This window comes from Bacillus rossius, chromosome 6 (genome assembly GCF_032445375.1).
Source record: "Bacillus rossius redtenbacheri isolate Brsri chromosome 6, Brsri_v3, whole genome shotgun sequence".
NCBI lineage: Eukaryota > Metazoa > Arthropoda > Insecta > Phasmatodea > Bacillidae > Bacillus > Bacillus rossius.
In genome coordinates, this window is record NC_086334.1 from 28,601,258 (window position 1) to 28,612,669 (window position 11,412).

At 33.2% G+C, this 11,412-nt stretch overlaps 1 protein-coding gene and 1 long non-coding RNA gene across 4 annotated transcripts in view; one reads left to right on the forward strand and one right to left on the reverse strand.

Moving 5' to 3' along the window:
* LOC134532937 (uncharacterized) overlaps positions 1-2,677 on the forward strand; it is a 429,205-nt gene extending 426,528 nt beyond the window's left edge. The window contains exons 208-209 of the mRNA XM_063370011.1: positions 389-581; positions 1,123-2,677. Of these exons, the coding sequence (XP_063226081.1) occupies positions 389-581; positions 1,123-1,361 (432 nt within the window). The 3' untranslated portion in view covers positions 1,362-2,677. The remainder of the gene's footprint in view (positions 1-388; positions 582-1,122) is intronic.
* On the reverse strand, positions 1,264-6,110 carry LOC134532938 (uncharacterized). Of its 3 annotated transcripts, none has more exons than XR_010075217.1 (3): positions 6,027-6,110; positions 3,110-3,161; positions 1,264-1,367 (listed from the first exon to the last, which is right to left on the reverse strand). It is a non-coding gene; the product is annotated as an uncharacterized LOC134532938 (long non-coding RNA). The 3 variants fall into 3 exon arrangements; XR_010075218.1 differs by lacking the exon at positions 6,027-6,110 and adding an exon at positions 5,809-6,020; XR_010075216.1 differs by lacking the exon at positions 6,027-6,110 and adding an exon at positions 5,572-6,020.
* Positions 6,111-11,412: the final 5,302 nt, after the last annotated feature.

An 11,412-nucleotide genomic window follows, 5' to 3' on the forward strand; every position in this document is an offset into this window, starting at 1 on the left:
TCTTTCAGAACATAACTAATTTTTATTTTTTAAATTAATAAGTTCATTACAAACCATAATGTTCTTCAGCTAATAAATTTCTAAGAACTTGACCGTAAGAAAAACCAACTTTTTTATCATAGCTCATTATGATGTATATTTAGATTTACCATTGAAATGTTATCATATGAATAAATAAGTTGTATGAAAATGGGATTAAGCATTAAAGCTTATGGAATTATAAATGAAGATTTCTTAAAATTCATAAGCCAAAATGTGTACAGATAGTCAGTGCATTTAAATGATGTTTTATGTGTACTTGGTAGCATGAGTAAATATTTGCAGCAAATTATCACAGATTCCATATTATTGAGATGTGAAGGTAACAGTCATGGGGAACTTTTTGCAGGTGAACTGCCGAGGCTACAACGCATTTGGTCGTCGCCGACGACAAGTCGAACAGCTTCCGAGGAATGACTCTGATGGGGCAGTAGCTGAGTCAGTGTTGCACGGTCAGCTTCGAGAAGAGATCACAATTGAGTCTAATGCTATTCTTACATTAGAGAGGCGTGAAGAGTCACGACTCATTAATCCAACAGAAGGTAGGGTTGCTTATTCTTCACCCATTTTCCTGATAGTATAATAAAAAAATTCTGTATGGGAAAAATTCTGCAAGGCTTTTTCTGAGCATTTGCTAGGATTCGTTAAAGCAAAGTTCAAGGTGAAACAGAATTGATATTCATATTTTTTTTTTTTGCAATTGATATATGTAAATTAAATGTAATTGGGTACATATTGTATCACAAAATATTTTTTATGTACCTAGCATAACTTTTTTTTACCATATTCATAATGTGGCCACGAATCTGTAGTCTGTAATAGGTAACTAATAATCACAGAGAAAATTTCTATTTAAAGTGTTAAAAGCAATTTCACAAACTACTTTCAGTACAGATAAATAAAATATTATTGACTGAAAATTATCTAAATAATGGACTGAACTGGAATTTTTTATTTTTTATTTTTTTTTTTATTTTTATTTTTAAGTTGTAATGAAATAGTAATGTATAGGAATTAATGCTTATGATAGCCATTTTTATGGCTTCACATAGTTTTGATTGTGGCCCTAAATGATTGTTCCAGCGCCAACACTCCAGCAGACAGAGGACATCTGCGTGTCGATGATAGGGTTCATCATCGCGCTGGTGATCACCGCCCTGCTCGCGCTGGTTGCCGTCGCGGTGGCAGTGTCGTGCTGGCTCATGGCCTACAGGAGGAGGCCGAAGACCACGGGGCCTCTGCCCCATCCTCCGGAGTTCCCCAACCCGCTGTTCACGACGCCGGATCCCGTCGCCGAGCCATCGCCAGATTATCTCTCCTAGAAAGATCTCTCGATGCAATCAAACCAAAAAATTAGTCATCAAAACATAGACTGCGACTGAACACTATTATATAGTCCCTATTTATGACGTTAGGTACCCCCCTTTTTAACGACGTAGCTCCGAAAGTGTCTTCCGCATCTCGAATTGATCACATTTCGAAGTGCTAACTAGCTCGACATAAAGTAGCGATCGCCATCTCCTGCTCGTGTCGTATCTCAAGTAGATTACCTATGTGTGGGAGAATGAACTAGTGTACGTTTATGAAAATACATTCTTTATCAAAGGAAATATGTAAGCAGTATTTAAATTCATAGTATGATATAAACTGATACTGAATGTATTTTCACCTGCTCGACCTCCTCCTCCGATGGCTTTAGGGTAATGAACCATAGATTAGTGCTTGAACGTCTGCACTTGGTGATGGGTTTTACGAATACAGTCATAAACTGCCATCACAGTTATTTCCGTCCACTTTCGTGCTGCTTATGTTTCTTAAACAATGTAAATAAAACATTAAAGCATTGGTGCTAACTAATAATGCTCATTTAACAGTTTATTTTATGTGATCAAAAGTATGCCCACTAAGAGCCATTGGAGGATCAGGAATACTTTATACTATAAATATTTTTATATATATAATTGTAAAAATCTATGTGTGAAAGATGTCAGAGTGATTCTGTGAGTTGTTTCTCTAACTATTGTTGAGAGTTCTTGTATCTGTTGCCATCATTGAAACAGATGTGAAAGAAAATGTACTAGGATTAGATTTAATTCAAGTGTATGAATTCATGAGAAAGTTAACACATAATGTGCTATACTTTTTCTAATTATGCTTTTGTAAATACAGATATCTATACAGTCATAATACAAATAATGCTTCATGTCATAACTCCATTAAAAAAACTCCACAATCATTGTAAATTTTAACATAAGGATTTTTATACCTATTTGTGATGAGAAAATAATTAAAAATTGCTAGTGGAGTTGATAAAAATAAAACATTTGCATATATAATTCAGTTTATAAATATTATATCTAACAATGTCATCCTTTAAATCAGTACAAAATTTAATGTCTAGGATCAAAGGTATTTGTTTTGTAAATATTTGTCTAAATTTTTACTTTTTAACTTTGTGTAATAAAATTTACTTATATCATTTAAAATTTCTAATAACTCTACAAAATTTGCAATAATTTTCCTTTCAATTTTTTAACTTCAACTATGATATTTTTGGAGTAAAAATACAGAGTGTACATGTAATACATGAAGTTTCTAAAAATGTGATATGTGTTTAATAAAGAATCTTTAATAATAATTATTATCTTCTCTTAGATATTTCAACTATGTACTAATCATCCTAAGTTTGTGTAATATTTACACTTATTTTTGCCATAACACCTAACTAATGATTTTTTATTGCTTGTGGCAAATTTTTAAATGTCAGCATTAATACTGTCTTAGGCAAGGATCACTATTAAGATACAAATAGTTTTCTATGCCATGCTAGATCTTATGGGAGAACCTCACTTTCAAACATTTATAGCTAGCAGAAAATAGTTGCAAGCAAGTTTCTCTTTGGTGATGGCATTGAAAAAATGCAATCAAACTAAAAAAAAATATGAACAGCACAAAAGAATAATGACACCTTTAGGAACATACACAATTGTCAACGACTGCCAGTCTATGTGAATATATTTTGAAGCAAAATTATGAGACAATGCTTAATATTATTTGTTTAAGTACTTACATCATCAATTCCTTTTCCAGTCTTTTCAACTTCTTCCTTATCACACATTTTGCTGTGAAACAGAACGCAAATTAATATAGTAATATTTAAAGGGTACAGTAGAATACCGGTACAACATACCTCACGATAACATATTTATTATTTTTTACTTTAACATATTTTAATCCCTGCTGAAAATCATTTATTTATAATGCAAAATTGTTTCAGTTTGAAGTATCATATGTTCACTAGTAAATAAATATTCAGCTAAATTAAAAATATTATTGAACAAACAAATAACAACCAAACCATTTACATCACAGCAAAGTAACTTCTAACTCCTAAAAAACATCAATACAAACGTTTGCACGCAGTACCATAGATTTACGTACACAATAAGCAATGAACACAACACATCATCATTCCATTCAGCGAAATACTTAAGTTCGAGAGAAAAGTATATCAATTTAGTGGAATCTGTTACGTTAATATAACATTTGAATTTCATCCTGTGATTTTTATTGTTTTGAATTTATTTTCACATTACTTTTTTAGATGCCTCAATGTATTAGTGCTACAAAAATGAGTGATCCTGAGAGAAAAATAAACTTAAGCAATTCACACTTATAGAAAAGGTGGGAATGCTCAGAGAACTGGACAAAGGAAAAAAAGGCAGGTCGAAGTTGCGAAGTTGTATGGCATTGTGGCGATGAGTATGATTGATGAAGACAGCTCAAAAATTTAAAAAAAATTATGATAAATCTTTGTTTGTTTGTGACCGCAAAATACTTAGTTCCGGAGTTCACCAAGGTCTTGAAAATGCTTTGAACAAATGGTTGAAAGTAGGGATGTGCGAATCCGATTCCGAATATTAAGCACAGAATAATTAAAAATAAATGATTAATTTAAAAATAATGTGTGTTTTCTTTTTTCTAACTGCAACTACTGGCATTTATTTATTACACTGAGATTGAAATGTTTATAATTATGTAAACTTAATTAATAATAAACACTTTAAAATATGAAAACCAAAACGTATTCGATTCTCCAACTCAATCGTAATAAACTGCACGCCACAGGGAAATCTCAGTTTTATAAACGTTTCAGCAAACGAAACCATTTTTTCTCCAATAAATCGCCAAGGCCTTTTTTTTTCTTGTAGGTATGTAATTGTTTTTAGTTTATAGTTTGCTATACGACGAAATTTGTAATTATAGTTAAAGCTCTCAAAATCTCGAAATTCTTTTAATGTCACTGTGTTAATTATTTAATTTACATATCTTTCTTTGATACATCATATTATAAATACTTACATAATAGTAGCCTAATTTTATTTTTCACTGCTAGTATTTTTGAGCCGTATTAAATTAATTTATAACTTTTGTGAATATTCATAATACTGTTCGAATCCATGTACGTACCACGATTCCAGGTTCGGGTAATTGTGGATTCAAACGGGACCCTAAAATATTGGGTACTCGCACATCCCTAGTTGAAAGATGCTTGATCACGAACTGTCCCAAAATTGGCCCAATGTTACAAGCAAAAGCAAAACAGTTTGCATTGCTTATGGACATAAAGACTTCTAAGGCAGTTAAGGGTGGTTTCACCGCTGCCGGAAGCGACATGCTATATCATGGAAAGTTGTGTGTGGGGAGGATAAAGATGCAGACGCAGAGGTGGCAGACCAGTGGAAGGAAGAAAAGCTGGAGAGTATTTTTAAGTGTTTCTCGTTTGAAAATATTTTCAATGCTGATGAGATGGCTTTTTTTTTACAAGATAATGCCTAGCAGGGCAATGGAATATAAAGGTATATATAGTACCTGGGCAACCAAGCTTTGCTCAGTGTCTTAATTAATTTTTTTTTAAATGGTAGTTTTTCAGGGAAGACACCTATTTAGATAAACTTGAAAAGTAAAACATTAACTAAATATAGGTTTTTAATATTTATAAAAAAATATTTATGTATGTATTTATTTATACAAAAACTTTAAAGTTTATTTTTTTATGCAGTGATTGGAATAGGTAGAGTTTACTAATAACTCTGTCTATTCCAATCACTGGATGTAAGATTAGATAGATTACATATGTAGACAATATATATTATGTACATGAATATTTTTCAATCCTCACTATTCTTCATACCTACATAAGAACTGCTGTCGGTTAAATAAAAAAAATCACTAATGCTCATAGTTCAACACTTCACATAAACAATCAGCTATATTATGGTTTTTATTAATTTTCACTTCACATTTATCATTAATTAGGGATGGGTCGAATCCTATTTTTGGCCGAATCCGAATACTTAGTCAAATCCTTTAAGGATTTGTCGAATATCGAATCCGAATCCATGAAAAAAAAAATATTAAAAAATTATTTTAAAAAAATTTAATTCAAATTGTTGTTTTCTAGTAAAAATGAACCTAAAACACTGAAATTATTCCATTAAAAAAGGCATAAAACAAATACAAAGAACTTACTTGATGAAATATGGGCATGCAATGCTAGTTAATATGACCTAAAAAAATTTTAAAAAAAAACCTACTTTAACACTACTCATGAGTTAATTTAAGTAATATGAACGTCAGGTACTTAAGATAGTTACATTCAATGAGCACAGAAGCCTAATTTAAAAACCATAATAATGGAACATGCCTGATGTACACTTAGTAGGCCTACTACAGGTAAAATATGTAACAATCAATTCCGCTATTTACGTTTTTTCCCCTCGTAACATAACCCCAAATCGCGACAATTAACAGTCACCAACACAGATCATATCGCAAACACGGGAAAAAGTTTTGGTCCTGCCATTTTTCTCATTAAGATATACGCTATTTTTCTCCAGGATGTCAATAAAGTTATTTTCCCATATCAAACGTTTTATGTATTTTACAAGATGAAATTTATTATTAATTAGAATACTACCACTTACTGATTTAATGTGTAAATTTTTTTAAAGATATTTTCAAGCGTGTTGAATTATGTCGTTGCATCTTAGCATCATTCACGTTTGGTTACGTTGATTCCCGTATAGAGTGCGCGCACGTAGAGGGCTATCGATAAATCGCCGATGATTGAATGCCCCGCGCGCGCTCTATCAAGTACTGAGTAAACTACCTATTTTTTCATTAGTATGTACTACAAAGTAGAGGTGTAAAAGTAACGAAAATAGCGTACCCATATGTATTCGTTACTATAACAATTAGTACTCGTTACTATCGTATCGTTACGTTACTCGTTACTTCTGATACCGCATAACATGCTATGTTATGTTGCAGTATCGAATCGAGTCGTATTGCGTACGCGTACAGTATGACGTCGCGTAAATAATAATAATAAATAGAATATAAACCATTAACAATATTTGATAATTAACAGTTTTTGTTAACCAAGAAACAATTAAATCTCATTAGAGTGGTTTTATTATATTATCTCTTTTAAGATAAAAACAAAAAAAATGTGAAAAAACGCGATAATAAAAAACAAAAACATACATATTTCTAATTTGTAAAAAATACTTTCTTATAAATAGTAAAAAACTTGGACGACGAATTTCCAAATTATACTTTACTTAATAAACAAACATCGTTCTTTGTAACGTAAATTCATCGAAAATGCACGCGAATGCATAAAACATACGAAAAATGCGAGTGACGAAATGTAGCCGTGTTTAACGTTTCGGTACTCGTTACTAGATGGCGCACCCGTCACTCAGTACCGAATACATACGGTTTGCTACAGCTCTACTACGAAGATAATTATGCGTTAATTCCGTCTTTCGTCCGAGTTCAGTTTTTCTGTTTTAATTTGAACGAAATGTGTTTTTAATGCACGGTTTGATTATAAAAGTGCGACTATCAAACACATACTTCACGTTTTTCCCGCATTGCTGGCTCCGGCCCTGACCTTGACACAATTGTCTCGCCGTGCCGCGTCATTTCAAAACATTCTTCGAGCGGCAAAGATGTAGGTTTGCGGTTATACTGCGATCCCCACTTTCAGTTTTAGTTATTTTGATAAAAATCATCGCATTATATTCAGGTAAATATGGTTACATCTGCGGACATATTTCTCTTGTTCTTGGCTGAATGTTTACTAATGTGCGTGGTTTTCGCCAATAGGTTACTTGAATCCTCGCAGATTCGATGAATCCTGGATTCGACCGGCCCATCACTATCATTAATATAAGTATTTGAACTGAACCTAATACTTCCTTCCATTCTATGTTGCTAGTATGTCGAGGATTTTCATTTGGGAGAAGTACTTTTAATGTACTTGGTCGCTTTGTTCAGGAAAATGCCATGTATAAAAACAAGATCTTAAGTCCACTCCAACAAATTTAAAAGTTTGGTGTTGATGCATGGTGTATCCCAGTAGGTCTATTGAGGAGTCAATAGTGATTCTAGGTATAGGTATTTCTTTGCCAGATTGTTCACCAGTAACGATTTGCCTTTATTATGTTATTACACAGACTTGTCACAATGAGTCTTACACTGTTACATAGACCTTCTGATACATCCAAATTATCCAAAAGCATTATTAATGTTTTTTTCTTTCTTTCTTTCCAGTTTCAATTTGTGTGGTGGCAAATATAAAATGTTGATAGTATAATGGATTTCTGTTGTATATTTGAGTGCTCGATAACCAAAGAAACACTGAGCTGACATGACACGTTGATTACTTAACACTATAACACAATAAAATTCTGTTGCTATTGGATGCGAGTGTCATCTATTTTTGAGTAGCTAATTTAAAAGCTAACAGATGGCGCTAACAAGTTATAAAGCAACGTTTAGAAGAAAAAAAAATTTTTGTGTCAAATCTCATTTTTCCACTGAAGACACCTATTTACTAAATAAACTTGAAAAGCAAAACTTTATCAAACTAGTAAAATTTTCATCCAAATCATTAGAGCCATTCCAAGATGCTAATGTGACTATACATATGCATACAATAATTGCTTGTTTAATAGTATTAGATAATGGTTAATGGCATAAAAAGCTGAATCAGATGATGATTCTAACTGTGAGGAGCCGCTTGTAAAAGCAATGGATGCTGTTCTGAGTTTAAAAAAACCAACCTATCTCTAAATCCGAAAATGTTCCAGAAGTAATCAGGAAATCTTTGTATGACATAAAACATTTAGTTCAATAGAACATCATTCAAACTCAAAAACAAACTAAAATAATAGAATTATTTTTTAATAAATAATTTTAAGTTATGCAGAAACACCAATAATTAAATTGTCGGATTTTCACCAAATAATGTTGTATCTTATAATAACACTAATTTTTATTTATTTTATGATACTTCTCTTTGAATGATTTTTTTTTGTTTAAGTCCTTTCAGTACTAAGTACGAAAACTTGAGGTAATGAGATTTGACTGTATTTGTTTTGGTTGTTGTGTTTGGATAAACAATTAACACAGTACATAGCTGCCTCTGACTCCACTGTATTTTGTCATAAAGGTTTATTTTTATAATTAGATAAGATTAATTTTAAAAAGTACCGGAAAATTCTTGAATCTTTCTAACATTTTCGGTAATATAACAGCCTTTTGAAACAATTCTGTTTTTTTTTTTCTATGCACTTCTCCATACACGCTTCCTATCTCTATTATTTGGGTACATACCGTTATCTATAGAGTCCACCATGTGGCTGGGACTGAACAATCAATAGAATTACTCGTTTGCTGAAAGAGGTACAGCCTTATGACATGATATCAGGGGCGCAACAACAGGGAGGGGGGGGGGGGGGCATGGGTATTTTGCCGTCCCCTCTGAAACCTTGAAGTGGTGGCAAACGGGGGCAAAAAAAGTGCTGTGTAATCAATTTTTAGATAGTAAAACTGCTTAAATAGCACCATTTTCCACCTTGAAATACAAATTTTCCCGGGGGAGGACCCCCCCCCCCACCCACCGCTTCAATAGGGGAGATCGATTATTCTTTATAAAAAGGAATATTTCCCCTCCTTTGGAAATATAGTTGTTGCGCCCCTGCAAGATATAACACATGTTAAACATATCCCCTTTATTTCATTAGATCTAGCTTCTTTATTAAGAGCTAAGAGTTTTATACAAAAGAAAGAAAAAAGGATAGGCGTCAAGAAGTGTACCCTGTTCGCACTATGAACTTTCGTACTATCGTTCCACAGGCTGCAGAAATGCGAAATGGTGACTGGGGCAAGGACGTTTCCCGATGTGGCCAATCTTGTAGCAGCTGATGGTATCTATCATGTTGACTGCTCCAAGAGCTTTTTATCATTATTTGTACCTCCTAGGAATAAGAGTGGACGTCCAACAGAGGAGTATATAATGAAAGCCATGTAAGAAATCCAACATTCCTTGGAACAGAATAATGATGGTACACAGCTAGCTGTGTCCACCAAAAACTGGGGGGGGGGGGGGGGGGAGGAAGTACCTTTAAAGGGTTTCCACCCCTTCAGCTCACCCCCACCACTGGGGACTTGTAGTATGTTTAATTGCCACACCTCAAGGTACAGATGTTCCAATTTTAAAAACTACATTAATTATTTTGTATAATTTGGCTATTTTTACTGGGATATTTATAAGTGTAAAATATTTAATTTATCCAAAAGAAAGCAATGGACATATATGTTTTAGGATGGGTGCTACATATTTATCTGATTGATTGTCCTGTTGTTTGCTGGATTTCATTTTAGTCAGTATTTAATTTTATTTTTTTTTTTCAGACATGTTTACGGAATTAGGTAGTGTTTAAAAATATTAACTGCAATGATCATCTTATCTTCTTACAAATTGTAAGAAACTTTCTTGCCAAGCATGCCGTGTTATGCCAGTTCCCAATCTTGGTTGTTTTGATTCAGAATGGCGGGTGGTTCTAGAATTCAAATTGTTAGAAAGTTCTAGAATTAAAATTACAGAAATGATGTAATCCAAGATGACGGTCGGAAATGGTGTAATCTATGATGGCGAAATTCAAAATGGTGGTCGATGTACAAACACTCAAACAGTACAGGGATATACAATTACTAATATTTTAGTATTAACAAATGTGATGGACAATCCTGTAACAAATATTTTATTCATGAACCGACCAATCAGAAAGCATATTCTATTCCCATTAGTGGTTTGTTGGAAGGTTGGTAGTGAGAATAACAAACCTCTATGGAGATATGAGCAATTACTTAGAAAATGGGGAAAATGGAAAAATATTATAGGGAAATTTTAAAGGAAAGTGGGAAATTTTGAGGGGCAAACGGGTACTTTCTAGGATAATTGGGGGAAATGGGGAAATTTTCGAGATATTTCGAGGAATTTTATGACATAGATCAAAGGTCACGAATCCGAATCCGAACCCCGAGTCCCCGCTCTCGGAACCCCCAAATCTAACTACTGGCGTTTTCAAATACTCGTTTATAAACTATACAATATTCAAAAACGCAACGCACGCTTCGGCAAACATTAAATTTTTACGTTTCGGCTTGAGTTTCTACCTTCCATATTGGAAGTAATTTGTTCAGAAAACCTTTACAGATACATACTTTATGTGCACATAAAACCACGATGTTGTTTTTTATAAAATATATCACGTTTTCACTAGTTACAAATTAGTGACTACGTATTTAATATGTTTTCATGATACATATACATGAATTATCAAAAGAAGGCAGCAGAATAAATTTGTTTTCTACGGTTTCACAATTTCAAGTTGTAGGGTAGGTAGGTAACGTCTTGCGACTTACGTGCATTATAAACGACAGTGTTTTTCTTGCATTATTTGCGTGTTGCGTTGTGGTGTAGTTGTGTTTCTTGAGTAGTTTATAAACATAGCCTTGGTAGTCAGCAACTCTAACATGCTCCTACGATTCTTTTTCTTTCCTGGTAGAAAAACAACAATCGAACAGATATAGGCCCACCACAACTTCTATTCAGAAGTAATTGCTGTTTGATGGCTCTAGCAATTATCTCTTTCCACCTGACAGACAAACAAAAAAGGTCAAAAACGGCACAAGGGGACAAGCAAATGTTCGCCCATTTTACCCAAGCTCTGGACAGTGAAAGTAAATCGCATACTAAGCTTCTACTGTTTAATGTTTTCATTGCTTAAGTCAATAAATAAATAAAGTAAAACTATAAATGTTAGGTAAAACATTAATAACCTTTAAGAGAATATTTCACAAAAATAAAGAAACAATTAAACAAACAAGTTTTAACTGTCTAGGTCCGTTCTACAATGGCACGGAAACGGAGACGAATCACGTAAACGGAGACCGATGTTTTGGAACATTCACTATCGCGTCTGCTGTTTCCACAATGCACGGAAACGTGACTTC